This window comes from Gracilinanus agilis, chromosome 2, assembly GCF_016433145.1.
Source record: "Gracilinanus agilis isolate LMUSP501 chromosome 2, AgileGrace, whole genome shotgun sequence".
NCBI lineage: Eukaryota > Metazoa > Chordata > Mammalia > Didelphimorphia > Didelphidae > Gracilinanus > Gracilinanus agilis.
The window spans coordinates 277,358,168-277,375,022 of NC_058131.1; the positions used below are offsets into that span (position 1 = coordinate 277,358,168).

At 41.8% G+C, this 16,855-nt stretch overlaps 1 protein-coding gene across 1 annotated transcript in view; it reads left to right on the top strand.

Moving 5' to 3' along the window:
* Window positions 1-16,855, top strand: part of SARDH (sarcosine dehydrogenase) — a 142,485-nt gene that overhangs the window by 31,392 nt on the left and 94,238 nt on the right. Inside the window, exons 9-10 of the mRNA XM_044663950.1 lie at window positions 354-444; window positions 14,116-14,257. Of these exons, the coding sequence (XP_044519885.1) occupies window positions 354-444; window positions 14,116-14,257 (233 nt within the window). The remainder of the gene's footprint in view (window positions 1-353; window positions 445-14,115; window positions 14,258-16,855) is intronic.

The window sequence follows — 16,855 nt, forward strand, 5'->3', positions numbered from 1 at the left end:
AAGATCTCAGGCTAGAAAGGGTCCTTGGTCAGTTTGATTCAGTTCATCCTAATTTGAGGCCTGACGCTCTATCCACTGTGCTACCTAGCTGCCCCCACCCCATCCCCTTTTCTGTAGGAAGTGATAACTCTGTGCAAGGTAGGCTTTCTCATCAAGAAAAGTTCCTCAGAGAACATGTGGTTTAAGTTTGGGAAGCTTTCCTAGCTTGGGAACCGAACACTATAGACTATGTTGGGTGTAAGAGCAGGGGCAGCCAAGGAAGGTAGCCCAGAGATGACCTAGATGGGATGAAGCAAACGGTGCTGGGCAAGATGAAAAAGACAATATGAGCACATTGCTTCTCTTTTGTTCAGGAATGATGCTAGGAGGTGGCTGTGGAAAGGAGCTGGCTCACTGGATCATCCATGGATACCCAGAGAAAGACATGTATGGCTATGATATCAGGCAAGTGTTTTCCTTCCTTCCCTCCTTTCCCCGATTACCTCTTTCTGTTCTATACAATATGGGCCATTTGATAGGGAGCTTTAGTTGTGTTCTTTTTTTGAAAATTTAATTTAATTAACTAATTTAGAATATTTTTCCATGATTACAAGATTTATGTTCTTTCCCTCCCCTCCCCCCCGCCCACCTCCCAAAGTCAATGAGCAATTCCCCTGGGTTTTACATGTGTCATTGATCAAGACCTATTTCCATATTATTGATATTTGCTTTAGATGTGTTCTGCTAGAATTTAGCCAATTCACTTTAACAAACACTTACTATCCAGCTACTGGTCAGTTGGAAACTGTGACCACCACGATGATGGTGACAGCACTGATAATGTTGATGAAGATGAGGATGAAAATGATGACAGTTGTCATTTAATACTTATTGACAGGGCGGAGAGCATTCTTTTATGGATAAGGAAAATGAGTTCTAGACACTACATTAAAAAAAAAACCCTTCTATCTTAGAATCAGTACTTTATTTTGGAAGGTAGAATTGTAGTAAGGGCTAGATTAAGTGACTTGCCCAGGGTCACACAGCTAGGAAGTGTCTGAAGCCAGATTTGAACCCATGACTTCCTATCTCTGTGCCTGGCTCTATACCCACTGAGCCATCTGGCTGCCCTCTGGATATTACATTTTGAATATTAGCAGAATACAACCATAAGAAAACAAGACAAGGTGAATCATAATTGTAAACAAAACATGCTTTTAAAAAAACCTTTACCTTCTGTCTTTGAATCAATACTGTGTATTGGTTCTAAGGCACAAGAATGGTAAAGGCTAGGCAACGGGGGTTAAGTGACTTGCCCAGGGTCACATGGCTAGGAAGTGTCTGATCCAGATTTGAACCCAGGACCTCCTGACTCCAGGCTTGGCTCTCAATTCACTGAGCCACCCAGCTGCTCCTCAATATATGTTTTTGACAACTGATATGATGGGAGACCAAGAAAGGGAAAGTTTGATATGTGTTTATCTCAGTGTCAGGGGATATAGGAGGTGCAGGGAACTGAATCATCAGTTTCTAGCGAGTATCAATTACATATCCACTTGTGCATGGGATGGCATTCAACAGTGGGGTTAAAGGTGAAAAACAATGCAATCCCTGCTCTTGAGGAGCTGTCACTCTAATGGGCCAGAGATGGGGAAGCAGTGAGATGTGTACACAAATAACTATGACACAAAGTAGAATGTGGTTAGGAGAAAAAGAAGGGACTAAATCAGTGATGGACAAACTACAGCTGGTGGGTCAGATGCAGCCCCCTGAAATGTTCTGTCTGGTTGTGGGACATTATTCCTGATCTGACAAATACAATGAGTAGGATACAATACAATGAAACTTCGAAAGAGTTGCCTTAGAAACAGCCTGACAGATCAGCATTTCCTTTCCTTTGACCCCCTCTTTAAAAAGTTTGCCCATCACTGGTCTAGATAATATGCCACACAGACTATGAGGAGGGAGAAGTCATTTTCGGTTGGAAAGCTGAGGGAAGACTTCTTGGAAGAGACAGCCACTGAGATAGGCTTTAAAGGAAAAAGAGTGTATGATTCATGCATGGAGAACAGTCCATACAAATACAAGGAAGCTGGAGAAGGCAAGGCAAGATCAGGGAAGAGCCAGCCCAATTTAACTAGAACTGAGAGTGTGGGAAGGGGAAGGGAAAAGTAGCCTAGAGCAAAGGAGGGTAGGCTGGAAAGGTAGGCAGGAGCAAGACTGCAGAGGGTCTTAAATGCTGGGCTAAAGAGTTTATATTTTATTTCAGAGGCAATGGGAGACATGGGAAAGTTTTGAGGAGAGAAATGCTAGGGTCAGACCTATGCATTAGAAAGATTAATTGGGCAGCTGTTTGAAAAGATGGATTAGATTAAGTAGCACAGTGGATAGAGCACCAGGCCTAGAGCTGGGACAACTTGGGTTCAATTTTGACCTTAGTCATTTCCCAGTGGTATGACCCTGGGCAAATCACTTAACTCTGTTTACCTAGCCTTGAGACTTCAGTCTTAGATTTGTTATTATGACAGACAGTAAGGGTTTTAAAAAATTAAAAGAAAGAAAAGATAGATTAGAGAAGGAAGAGTCTAGAGGCCAGGAAAATAATTTAGAGACTATTATAACAACCCAGGTCAGATATGACAAAAGTCTGAACTAAGGTAGTATAGTATGAGTAGAGAAGAGCAAACAGATGAAGATGAAGGCTATTGGATCTAGTGCAGAGGGGAAAATAGCTTCTAATATCACATTGGGAGGGGGGTCAGAGAGTAGGTAAAGATGGAAGGGGAACTGGCTAGAGAATCATAGGATCATGAAGTGTGGTCCTTTTCCTGGTCCTTAGTTTTCTTATCTGTCAAATGAGAAGCTTGGAGTCAAAGATTTCTGAGGTCCCTCCTAGCTTTGGATCATGTGCTCAAAGCTGGAAAAGACCTTAGAAGTTTATCTAGCCAAATTATTTTAAAAATGAGGAAACTGAGGTCCAAGGAGGTGAGGTGATTTCCCTATGACCTCACAGGTAAAGGACTGTAATGGGGGTGAAAAACACAGCTGATGCAAACCCATACTCCTTTTCTCTTTTTACTTCCAGCTAAAGAGGGAAAGAAGTGTTTTCTTTGGAAAATGGATTGTAATTAGGTCCTGATGGGAGAGATTTGTATTCCCCACTTACTTAGGTCAGGGTGCTAACAAGGCTGGTGGGTATATTGGAAGCCAGTCAGGACCCAGGTGTCTGGATCCTGGAGGCATGGGTGCTGAACTTCTCATGGGGTGATACACTAGCTGGCTGTCTTACCTCTCTGGGTAAAGCCAAATCAATTACACTTAATAGTCTTAATTAGTTTATGTATTTGGTTTATCTGATTGCCTTCATTATTGCAAACAGCATCCCTTAGACAAGAGGGATTGAAGTGACAGCCAGGCCAGGGTAATTAGATTGGCCCATGGTGTTCAATCAAGGCTCTGCCTAATCCCCTAAATTGATAGCAGAGATGACTGGTCCAATTGAAGCAGCATCTCTTAAGTGGCCTGTCCCCACCCCATCCATCCTCCACCCCCCACCTTCCATCCCTCCCCTAGAGCTGCTGAGATGATGTTCTGATTATATACATATCCTTTAGGAAGAGGAGTTTTCCCCTCATTTCCCCTCCTGCCCTCCACCCCCCAAACTGATGGAGACAGAAACTAGTCTGGAAAACATGATGCCTTTGTGCTCCTACCCTCAACCTTCTATCACAGAGCAAGCTGCAATCTGCCAGCAGAGGGCTGTCTGAGGAAGGTGCTGACCAGAACTATGAAGAAGAAGCCAGTCTTCTTGGAACACAAGGGACAGTTCTTCGTAGTTAAAGATGATGCAGGGTCATCCTCACTTGCTGTGGCAGGTCATAGAATGTCAGGAGAACTCAAACTACAAATTAAAGAGCTGGAATGGCCCTTGGAACACAAAACAAGAGAACTCCTGATAATAACAACAGTAACTAGTAGTTATACAGCTCTTTAAATATTCTCCCGTTTATCCTCACAATTCTGGGAGATAGATGTGCCCCAGGTCACTCAAGTAGAAATGAGAGATGCTGAATTTGAATTTAGGTTTTCTTGAACCCAGGTCCACTCCTCTATCTCTTGAGCCACCAAGCTTCCTTGGAAGCTCGGGCACAGAATGTTGGGCCCGGAAGGGCCCTTAGATCGTAGAACATGAAATATTGGATCTTCTTTGGCATGTAGGACTTTGAATGTTAGATTCCAAAGAGACTTTAAACCAAAACAGAGAATATCAGAGCTGGAATGGCCACTGGAATGTGGAATGCCCAAACTGGAAAGGCCCTTAAAACAAAGAATACAGAACATCCAAGCTGGAATGGCCCTTGGAGCCCAGAACATAGAACATCCAAGCTTAGGACAAAGTAACAGTATGAATTATATAGCTCCCATTTCTGTGATTATTCTAATGTTTTATAAAGCCCTTTTCTCCCAACAAACCAATGAGGTAGGTGTAACACAGAATGCTAGAGCTGGGAAGAAAACCTTAGAGATTGCTGAGTATAAAAATGTCATTTACCAGATGGGGAAATCAGTGCAGAGGCCCAGAGAGGGGTGTGAGGGGATCTGCCCCAGGTCAGACAGTGGGAAAGCTGCGACTAGACACGGTCTGGCTGGGTCACCCTAAACTCCCACCCCACACCCCCTCCAAAACACACATCCTTGGAGCCAGGACCAATATTGGGCCCAGCAGCTCCACCCAGCCTCTTTAAGAACACCCCCACATCAGGAGCTCTCCTCTATCCTCAAACAGCTCCCTTTCTTTCCCACACTGAAATATTTACATGCCAACGTTTTAGGAGAATAAAATATTTAAACCTGTCTTGTAGCTGCGGGGGAAGCAGCTGCTACTGCTCAAAACTAGGTGTCCTGGACTACGATTATTGAATCTCAATAGGATTAGGACTCGGGCTCCAGAGAGCCCTTCGTACAGTCCTGTGACCTTAATGGCCCCCAAAGCACTGGGACAACGCTATCAGTAGCAGCCCTGGACACTGGTCAAACTGCCTGTTTCTCAGAGCTACTGCCTCTGTCTCCTTTCTCACAATCCACTAAGAGCCCCCACTCTCATCCCCCCAAGCCCAAGCTGCTCATACTTAGAAAGAAATCTGTAGCACCTTTCATCCTATGCTTGGGGAGCCCTGCAAACATTAATACCAGCTGTCTGTGCTTGGGAGCTTTCATCGGCTAATTATATCTTTTATCTCCTGGTGCTTATTGTCTTAAAATTTTTTCTTTTTAAAGGAAAACGAAGCTCTATTCACAGCCTGGCTTTTCTTAGCAAATAGTGCCTCTCTCAAAATCCAGATCTCACCCTCTTTGGAACCATAGCTTCCACAGATGGTGAGCCTAGCCAAAATACTATAATCTGGGCAGAGGTCATGGACACCCAGTGGCTAGTTTCTTGACTAGATCTATGTAGAGAGGGGCAAGGGAGTTTCCCAAGCTGGTAGCCCATTCCAGAGCAGAATTATCTGCTATAGAGAGAGGCATTAGATGTCTTTTTGAAAAGGGCAGAATTTGAGCTGGAAGAGACCATAGAGATTTAGAGAGCTCTCTTATTTTACAGATGAGGAAACTGAGACCCAGGGAAGCTAAGAATCTTAGTCAAGGTCACACTGAGCCCAGATCCTAGGACTCCAGAAGTCCTTGCCATTTCTATCACACCCCAATGCCCAAATCCAACCCTTTAATTTTATAGACGAAGACATCAAGGACCAGAGAGGTTAGTTAAGTTGCCTAAGGTCACATAGGGAGTAAAAAAGAGATTCAGGATTCAAATCAATTCTACTCTAAAATTAACATTGTAGTACAATGCAGTGTGGGACTATTGAAAGGGGGCTACATATATATGAGTTCAGAGGAACTGGGATCAAATTTCAGTTTTGCTACTTACTACCTGTGTCTAACTGTAGACAAGTCATTTCATTTCTCTCTCTCTCTTTTAAACCCTTAACCTTCTGCCTTATAATCAGTACTAAGTAATCGGTTCAAAGATAGAAGAGTGAGAAGGACTATAGCAAGTGAATTGCCCAGGGTAATGAGGCTCGGAAGTGTTGGAGGGCAAATTTGAACCCTGGACTTCCTGACTCTGGGCCTGGTCTCTATCCACTGATCCAGTTGTCCTGCAGCTTATATTCTTAGAGATGCCTAGAATTCTAAGAGGGAAAGTGAATTGTTCAGGATTCCCCAGTCATTAGGTGTTAGAAGCAGAGTTTGAGACCTGACCTTATGGTCAGATCTCTATCAACTAACTACTCCAGGCTGCATCACCCACTTTTTTTTTAATGAAAAAGCAATAATCCAGCCTGTTAGCTGATGCCTACTTTCCTTCCTCTTTTGCCATCCCCCACTCCCCATCCCCCTTGGGCCACCAGGATTCAGACTGTTCTAGCTTATGGTGATCTGGAGGGTTGTGGCTTTCATTTAGAGGAGGCTGATAAGGGAGGTGGCTAGAGTTCCTTTCCTCCGCTCCCTGTGCTGAATAGACACATTCCTTCCAGGGGCTCTGTCTTTCAGGGATGAAAACCTGGCTGGCCAATTTAGAATTCTTTGCTTTTTATTTCTGTCTCAGACTGGGAGAATTAGGTACTCAATAAGTAAATACGGAGCATGCCAAGTATGCGCAGAATTCTCCCTCTTTTTGCACATTTTGTTGTTTTAGCTAGTCCACAAATGGGACTGTTGTACTCCCCAAGTTCTTCTGCAAGTTCCCTGAGGGCAGGAACGATGTCTTCTCCTTCCTTCTCATAGAGTTTCTGGTGTTCATTTCTAGGCAACCCATTTTAGGACAGTTATTGACAAGGCAGATCATCCTCAATAGAGAATGACTAGGATGATAAAAAGATGGGAAGACTTTGCTATATGAAGATAATTGAGAATATTTAGCATTGGGAAGAGAAGACTTAGGGGCTATTTGTAAATAGTTGGGAGGATGCCGTTTGGAAGAGGTTTGCTTGGGCCTGGGAGGGCAAAGCTAGAAGCGATGTGTGGAAGTTGTAGACAGGTATTTTCATCCATGCATGGAAAAATCTTCCTTAAAGTAAAACTATCCCAAAGTAGGATAGGCTACATTATGAAGCAATGAGTTTCCTGACGTGGGGGTCTTCTAGGAGAGGCTGGATAGCCACTGGTCAGGGTTATTATATCCTGCTTCCTAGATTTCTGAAATTCTGCAGGTACTCTTGATCAATCGAATTTAGGGACCCTGAGAGTAAGCATCAAGAAAGCACCTTGATTCCCCCTCAAAAACATACATCACACTTCCTCTGTTGCCCCAAGTCCCTTTAATAAGTGACTAAGGTAGAAAGAGAGACCTATAGAACACCAGGGTTAAGAAATGACTTTAGAGGTCATCTAGACCAAAAGACACTTAAATAGGAACATACACCTGACATCTATTGTAGTCTGGGGTATGCAGGGAGGATGAGCATCTCTGATGGGAAGGCTTGCTGAGCCCTTTTCAGAGCTGCTTACCCACATTAGGTGTCCACTTGTCTCATTACTCCTGCCTGTGGCTACAAGAAACTGTAGCATGCACAGGGGGCAGAGCCTAGGAAAACCATCTCATTAAATGGGCTAAAACAGGTTAAGGGTACTGTTGGGTCTCACAAATGTTGGTGAGTTAGATGGGTGTCTATCCCAAGCATGCAAAGATTTCTGGGGGAACAATGGGCAGATGAGAACAATTTGTTCAAATGGCCATGAAGGTGGCTGAAACAGATGCTCCAGAGTGCTGAGAGCAGGGTCAGACATCAGAGATGCCAAGATCATCCACCACATCCTGGGCCATCACCAGTCATCCTGACTTTTGTCTTGCCACTGGACTTGGATGACTCTGGAAAAGAGAGTGAGGATGCTGACTTTGTGCAACTCTGCCTCACTTAATCTAATCATTTACAAATCAAGACATCACCCTGTGAAATGTCATTGGTCCTTTTTGAAAAAGTACACACAACAGGATAGTAGGCTTCATGGCACAATGGATAGAATACTATCTTGAGGTCAGAAAAACCTTGGTTTGAATCTTACTTCAGACCCTTACTAGCTGTAAAACCTCAGGCAAGTTAAACTCTCAAGCCTAGGTTTCCTTTATTTGTAAAATGGGGATTATAATCATAGCCCTTACCTCCCAGGATTTTTGTAAGGATCAAATGACATAATATATGTATAGATTTTGTAAACCTAAAAACACTTTCTAAATGTTAACTATTATTATTATTAATGCAATTATGCTACTATATAAGTGTTAGCTATCCAGCCTTAATTTAGGGATCTCCAAATGAGGGAAAATTCCCTGCTTCCTAAGATCTTCCATTATACTATAGTACAGTTCTAGTGAGAAAGATTTGTCTCACATTCATATCAGCTTCTTTTAATCTTTTCCATTCAGATTCTACTTCTACTCTACAGAGCCAAGCAAGACAAGTCCAATTCTTTTTGCACAGGTGAATCCTTCAGCTACCAGAAGACAACTGAATGAATTATTCAGTAGCCATTTACTAAACTCAGAAGGCAATTGTGGTTGGGGCTCTGGAGGAATATATATGACAATCCCTACCCTTAACAGGTTTATAATCCAGTTTGTAAGGACATGCATGTGAAATGACCATTTCAGACATTGTCCCAATGGATGGGACAGATTTTTCAGTTTGGGGACAGCGGTCTCTGAACTTTTTTTGATCACACATCTCTATAAGGATAAAGAACTTTGAGCACACATTTTAAAAAAAGAATCCCTACCTTCTGTCTTAGAATCAATACTAAATATTAGTTCCAAGGCAGAAGAGCAGTAAGGGCTAGGTAATTGGGGTTAAGTGACCTTGGACAAATCACTTAACCCTATTTCCTAGCCCTTGCCCTTTTATCTTAGTTGTTACTAAGTCAGAAATAAGGTTGTTTTTTTTTTTTAAAGAAAAGAGATTAACTTGACATAGTCCTGTGAAGTTAAGGTCCCACAGGTCCTAAGCAAATAGCATGGTTGGACTTTGAACCTAGGGAATCTGACTCAGTTCATACATCAAGTTCAGAGGACAATGAATAGATGACTCTGCTTGGGACAGAGATGACCTATAGCAAAGCATCCCAGGCCTAGAAGGGCGACTGAGGTCCTTTCCCTCACATGGCTTATGCGAAGTGATTTGATTTTAGCCTTAGCAACTATGCACACATCTGGCTCCAGGCAGATTGGTCTATTGAGAAAACCAGACGGGCAAGCTGTTAGATGGTATTAACAGCTTGGCAGGTACCAGTCCTGTTCTAAATGAGCTCCCAGGAACTGTTCTCACTCCCAGTAAAGACTGGAGGGCCACAGGAGGGGACAGAACAGCTTTATGGTAACACTTAGCTGGCCGCAAGAAGGATGATGGCACTACCTAGGGTCCTGTTAACTTCCTGTGTAATAACATGGGATTAGTCACCAATTATAGTCAGTCACAGCTGAAGCCCCTCAAATCTCCTGGTAGCAATGATGCCGGCATGCAATTGCAAGAAAACAGTATCTATGAGCCCGAGAGCCATGGAAACCATCGGTTACCCAGGCAATGCTAACCCAAGCCCTGCGGGCAGGAATGAGAAGTTTGAATTTTGAAACCTCTCCCTGAGACTTTAGATTGATGCTTTGGAAGAAGAAGAATTTTTAAAAACTGCTCTCTATGCAGAGACGCAGCATGAAACACTTTAGACAGAACTCATTTTATACCCATGGTCACTTTATGAATTATGGAACCTGGAAGGAATCTCAAGAGGTCATCAGCCATGACTCTGTAGGGAACCATTTCAGTCAAATGAGAATGGATCCTTGGTGATTCTTGGTGTATTCCCCAAAGCCATTCATATTCTGTTCATCATGACAGTAAAGGGAACAGAAACTTCCTTGCCCCATAAATGATTATTTGAAAGAATTGGGTTCATTTAACCCAAAGATGAGCATAGGATCATGGCACTGCAAACCTTAGAGATAACCTCATAATAGCTATCTTCAACTGTTTGAAAAGTTATAGAAAAAAATAGAGAGAGATATAGAAAAAGGAACACTTATTCTGCTTAGCTCCAGAGGGTAGAACTTGGAACGATGCGGGGAAGTTATAGGGAGGCAGATTTTGGCCCAGTAGAAAAGAAAGCTGCTTCAGAAAATCCAAAATATAATGGACTCTTATAGAAGGTAGTGGGTTCCCCATAAAAGGATCATAAATTTAGAGCTGGATTGGATAACAGAAGTCATAATGTCTAATCCCCCTCATTTTCAAATGAGGAAATGGAGGCCCAGTAGGTAAGTGCCCAGAGCCACACAGTTAGCAAAACATCTGAGTCAGGATTCAGACCCAGATCTTCCAAACTTCAAGTCCTGTGCTATAGCCTTTCTACCATATGTTCTCTCAATGGAAATCTCTAAGTAAAAGCTGGATGTCCACTTGTGAGGGATATTGTTGGTTGATTGTTGTCCTTCATATTTGAAGATGAACAAAATGACATAAGTGATGTCTTGTGACTGGAGCATACATTGGATTTAAACAGGGCAGAGTTGCACAGTCATTGGCCTCACTCTCTCTTCTAGAGCCATCGAAGTCCAATGGCAAGGTTTAAAAGTCAGAATGTCTGGTGATGGCTTGGGATGTCTAATCAAGCTCTAAGTGCTCCTCAGAGCCTACTTCTACTACCTTCATGGCCATTGGAACAAATTGTTCTCATTTGTCCCTTCTGCCAGAGGAAATCTTCATATGCCTGGGGTATAGACATCCCCTTAACTCACCAATAGATTACCCAGTTCTACTGGGGTGTGGCTGCTGCACACACTACAGCTTCTAGGAGCCACAGATGAGAACTGGGTGACAGGTGGACATCAAAGGTAAATGAACAGCCCTGAAAAGGGTTGAGCAAGCCCTCACACCAGAGGCACTAGTCTTCCCTGAACACCCCATATGCCTTGAGGGATATCAAAGAAAAGACTCATCTATTCACACATAGGTTTGGCCAAATGACTTTTAGGATCCCTTTAAAGACTCCGTGACTTACATTACAAAGTCTAATATCCAGGAAACCCCAAACAAAATTGACATATGGCTAAGGATTATCTTTTCAATGATGGCTGATGTAGAAATAGCCTGTTCTAGGATCCTTTCTCAGTTTTCTTCTTGCTTCTCTCCTTGACTTGAAGTTCCTTCAGCTTGTACTTGTATATATTTTCCCTCTAACTCCTAGTGCAGGACTGAGCCCACAAGTGACCCTCAGATAACTCAGTGATTCTCAGCAGAAGCCAGTATTAGACTTAGGTCATGGGAAAAACTATAGAGCAGGAATCATGAGATCTGGTTCTGAATTGCTATCCAACTTTCAATGAAGTATTTGCTCTCTCTGGATTTTAGTTTCCATTTATAAAATGGGAGGGTTAGAGAAGATAGGGTAGGTCAGTGGTATACTGGATAGAGCACTGGGCTAGGGATTCAGGAAGACCTGAGTCCAAATGCAGCCCGAGACATGTGTGGCCCATGGCAAGTCACTTAACCCTCTTTGCCTCAGTTTCCTCATCTGTAAAATGAGCTGGAGAAGGAAATGGCAAACTGCTATAGTGTCTTTGCCAAGAAATCCCCTAATGGGGGTATATGAAGTCAGACATAACTGAAACAACTGAACAACAAGAGAAGATATCTCCCAACTTCTCTTCTAGCTCAGACATTCTACATTCTATAATCTAACATTTTATGTTCTAAGGACACTTTGAGAGTTAACATTCTAATTCCTAACCCTCAGTTTTCTAAGTCAATACTTGAAATTTTCTTGGAATCTTAGATTTAGATAAAGGAAAATACCCTCTATATCCTCCATTGCAACTCTCTCTCTCCCCTAATTTTATGGATGAGGAAACTGAACTCATAGAAGTTAAGTGATATGTTTAAAGTTACTCAGAAAGATTAGTGGCATAGTCAAGATTTGAATCTGGGTCCTCTGACTCCAAATAGAGAACTCTTTACATTGCACCAGGCTGACGTAACATTCTATGCCATGGTAGTTGCTCCTACTTCTTAGAGAACACTAAGGAGAAAGGTAAAGGTCTGCACATCTCCCTTCTTTACAAATTGCAAATGTTCGTTAGTGTTGACTCTACTCCCAGAACCAATTTTCATTAAAGAAAAATACACCCTTAGGTTCCACTTCATCTACCTCTGCTCAACTGACAAACAATTGGATGATAAGGGGAACCAGTCCAGTCCCAGGAGGCTGTAATTCATTGGTTGAAAGCACAGATCATTTTCTTCTTCTCCCCCCCTCCTTTTTCCTTCTGTAGGCTCTCTTAGCTCCAGTAATGAACCATTTTTCTTTCTTCTTTTAAAAAAAAATCTCCTCAGTTATGTTTTATTTTTCCCAATTAAAAACAAGTGTTAGCATTTATTTTCTACCATTTTGAGCTCCAAATTCTCTCCCTCCCTCCCTCCCTCCCTTCTCTTATCCCTCCCTAAGGCAGTAAGCAATGTGGTATAGGTATACATATGCTATCATACAGAACATATTTCCATCTCCCACATGTTGTGGAAGGAGATACGTATAAAGCAAATTCTTGAAGAAAATAATGTGAAAAATGGTATGTTTGAATCTGCATTTATATTCCATCAGTTCTTTCTCTGGAGGTGGTTTGCATTTTTCATTATGAGTCCTTCGGGATTGAATGAACCATTTTTCTTGCAAAAGGTTTTCTGAGAGATCCTTTCATTAACATGTGTCTGTTCCAATTAACCATTCTACAGCAAAACCACCACCCAGATACTGTCAATGTTTCCAATGCCAGGAGAGAGAAGAAAGGGAGGAGATGTGGAGTCTGGGAAACTTTTGATCTCTGTTGAGAGATACATTGGGAATTAACATGGTGGGACTGGTGGAGGAGGTTAATTAATGACATCAAAGATGATAGGGGATAATTCAGAGAAGAATAAATAGAGTATGGCTTTCAAAAAAAATTAAACTCTTACTTTTGGGCTTAGAATCAGTACTAAATAATGGTTTCAAGGCAGAAGAGCAGTAAGGGGTAGGCAATTGGGGTTAAGGGGCTTGCCCCAGAATCACGCAGCTAGATAGTATCTGAAATCAGATTTGAAACCAGTATCTCCCATCTCCTGATATGGCTCTCCATCTACTGAGCCATCTATCTGCCCTATCAACTAAATTTTCTAAACTTTTTTTTTAAATCTGTGCCCGTTACCATGCTGTCTTCTTTTTTTGGAGTGTTGTTTTTGTTGTTGTTGTTGTTAAGCATTTGTTTATTTTTATTTTTGTAATTTATTTGTGGATGGAGAAAACCCAGTGTGGAACCTTCTTCCCACCAATGCAGATCACAAGTTCATCTAAAGTAAATGTCTTACTGATGGTCATATGGCTAGTATATACTATATAAGTACTGACTTTTAAGGCCAGCCCCCATTCCCTCTATCCCAGTCCAGCTTCTTTGGCTTCTTAAAATTTTTTTAGATGTTTTTTATTAATTTTTTTGTTTGTTAGATCACTACAGTTTCCCATATTAAATTAAAAATAGTATGTTTTCAAGGCAAAAACAAAGATGATGAGTTAAAAATTATTAGAACAGCTGATCAATACATCAAAGAAACTATGTACCTTATACAACATTTATGGACTTCTTATCTCTGCAAAGAGGTGCAGTGGGATTGTCTTATATCTCATCTTTCAAGTCTAGCCCCTGCAAAGTGATAAATGGTAGGAAAGTTAGCCAGACACTATCTTTTCCTGCTATTCCCTCCCCCCCACCCCTTTTTGCTAGAGAGGCAATATGGTATGGTGGAAAGAAAACAGGACAAAATCAGAAGACCTGGATTCAGTCCTATCATTTATTAGCAGCAGGGAGACCTTGGATATAACCTGATTCTGAGTTTCCTCATCCATAAAAACAAGCTTCATGGAAATATGAAAAAAGCACTTTGGATACTCTAAAACAGTATATAAATGTAAGTTCTTATTCATCTGTCCCTTCTTTCAGGGATTAGGATATTATTTCCTCCCAGAAAAAGCTCCTGATTTCAGCTGGTCCTTACAGGGCCATTCACCATTCATCCTACACTTGCTTGCTGATAATCATCATCCTTTCTCCCTGTGACTCAGGCGCTTTCACCACTCCCTCACTGACAACCATCATTGGATCCGAGAGCGGAGTCATGAATCATATGCCAAGAATTATTCTGTTGTCTTCCCCCATGATGAGCCACTGGCTGGCCGAAATATGAGGAGAGACCCACTGCATGAGGTATGGGGTATAAGGTATAAGGAAGCTACCTTACAGATCATCCAGTGCAGCTCCCCTCTTCCTAAATTTTACAGATGAGGAAAGTGAGCCCAGAGAAGTAAAGTGATATACTTAAAGTCACTCAGATAGGTTAGTGGCATAGTCAAGATTTGAATCCAGGTCCTCTGACTCCAAATAGAGAACTCTTTACATTGCACAAGGTTGTCTTAACATTCTTTCTTGTGGTAGCTGCTCCTACTTCTGCACATTCCCTTCTTTACATAATGCAAATGCTCATTAGTGTTGACTCTATTCCCAGAACTCAATTTACATTAAATAGAAATAAACCTTGATATTCTACTCTATCTACCCCCCACCCTCCACCCCTGCTCAAAACTGACACACAATCAGATGGTAGGGGGAACCAGCCCAGCCCCAGGAGGTGATAATTCATTAGTTGAAAGTACAGATCATTTTCCCCTTCTCCCTTTTCTCTTCTATAGGCTCTCTTAGTTTTCAGTAATGAATCATTTTTCTTTTTTTTAACTCTCCAGTAATGTTTTTCCCAATAAAAAACAAATTTTAGCATTTTCCTCCCATTTTGAACCCCCAATTCTCTCCTTCCTCCCCTTCTCCTCACTCTCTAAGAGGATAAGCAATTTGATAAAGGTTATACATATGCTATCATACAAACATACAAAATATATAGTGTAGCATGAAATTAGGAACTTGGGGGTCAGTAGACCAGGGTTTTAATTCAATCTCTTTCTCTAGGCAAATCCATTCCCCTCTATGGGCTTCAGAAGGGTCTTTTTACTCATCTACAAGATAAGAAAATTGAATTAAAGCCCCGTTTAACCCAAACATGCTGTGACTATGATTTCATGACTCTGATCAGAATCTTCTGAGCAGGAAATAGAGAAGATCAATGGAAAGAGTTTTAGATTTAGAGTCAGAGTTCAAATTCTATTTCTGCTACTTCCTGTAGGACCTTGGGCAAGCCACCTTTCCTTTTGACCTCAGTTTCTCATCTGCAAAGTTATGGGGGAAGAGGAAGGATTAGGTGCCTCTGAGGTCCCTTCTAGTACTAAATCTCTGATCTTTATATCCCCTATCTTTTGGGAGATGCCCTATCACCATTTATATTGATTTGGGGTATAAAAGTTAATCAACTTTGTCATCATTATAAATCTGTAACACATTTGTAGATCTGGTCAAGTCACTCCTCTCTCAAAAATCCTCACTGACTCCCCGTTGCCTACTGGGTAAAGTTTAAATTCCTTTCCGAATTTGTTGATGTTCTCCACAATTGGCATTGCCCTACTTTGCTAGCCTTATCTCTTGTAACTTCCTTTGACATAACTCTGCTGCATTCAAACTACTATCATTCTCCAAACATGCATTTATGCCTTCATATCCAAGTCTGGAATATTTTTCTTCATCATCTTCACTTGCTGAATTCTTCTTTATTGGACAACTTTCCATTTGGGACCTCATGTAGCACTTGGTTTCTCACCTCCCTGATGTGCTATGATACAATCAGGCATCATGATACCATGGCAAGAGTGCCAATTCTAGACTCCGAATTTCAAGTCCTGACTCCAACACTACCTGTGTGACAATGTGCAAATCTCTCCACCTCCCTAGACTTTGACTTTCTCATTTGGAGAAAGGGTTAGACCAGATTGCCTCCAAAGCTCCTTTCCACTATAATCTCCTGATACTGTCTACTGCAGTTAGCAGTGTGTGTTTCTTATTTTGCTGTTAGCTGTGAGCTCCATAAGGGCCAGGACTAGGGTCATACTAGCTAAATTTTGTACTTTTCCCAGCAGGAAAGACAGTGCTACAGATGGTAGGAACTTAATAGATAAATGTTTGTTGAATGAACAAATGAGTGATTGTATCCCCAGGTGAAGATCCCCAAGAAAAGAATAGAAGGAATTGCATGCATTCTCCCCTTTGACATCAAGGTTTTGGTTAGGGTTGGGGGGCAGGTCAATATGCAGGGAGAAACTCATTTCTTGTTACTAACTGGGTCTTGGCTTCTCCTCATACAAGGAGCACAGGCCTACCTGAGTAGGCCTGTTACCAGCACCAGTCTGTACCTCTGTAGCCCAAAGTCACCAAGGATTGTTGCCTCTTGGGATGCCTAACAAATGCAGATTCGTTAGGATAGTGACAGCTTGCTTTCAAGGTTTAGAGGAATAAAACCTGTTCTCTGGGCTATAAATAGAAATGAATTATTTCAAACATGTTCCACAATAAATGCCACTATTTTACTTAAATGTGACATGGAAAGGGCTGGATTCTCCCTCCCACCTTGGAGAATTATTAATTCACAGCAGCAAGGATTTCATAACATTTAGAGCTGGAGGGGGAGGGATAAAACTGCCAGCATCTATCTACCTAGTCAGACACTATAGAGAGTAGTGGATGTGACAAGTAGATGAAGATGATGAGTATCAAAGAGGAATGAAATTCACAGGGACCGTTTCCAAGAAGAGAGGTAATAATAGAATCCAGGCTTTGTTCGTTCTCTCTCTCTCTCTCTCTCTCTCTCTCTCTCTCTCTCTCTCTCTCTCTCTCTCTCTCTCTCCCTCTCTCTGTCTCTTTCTCTTT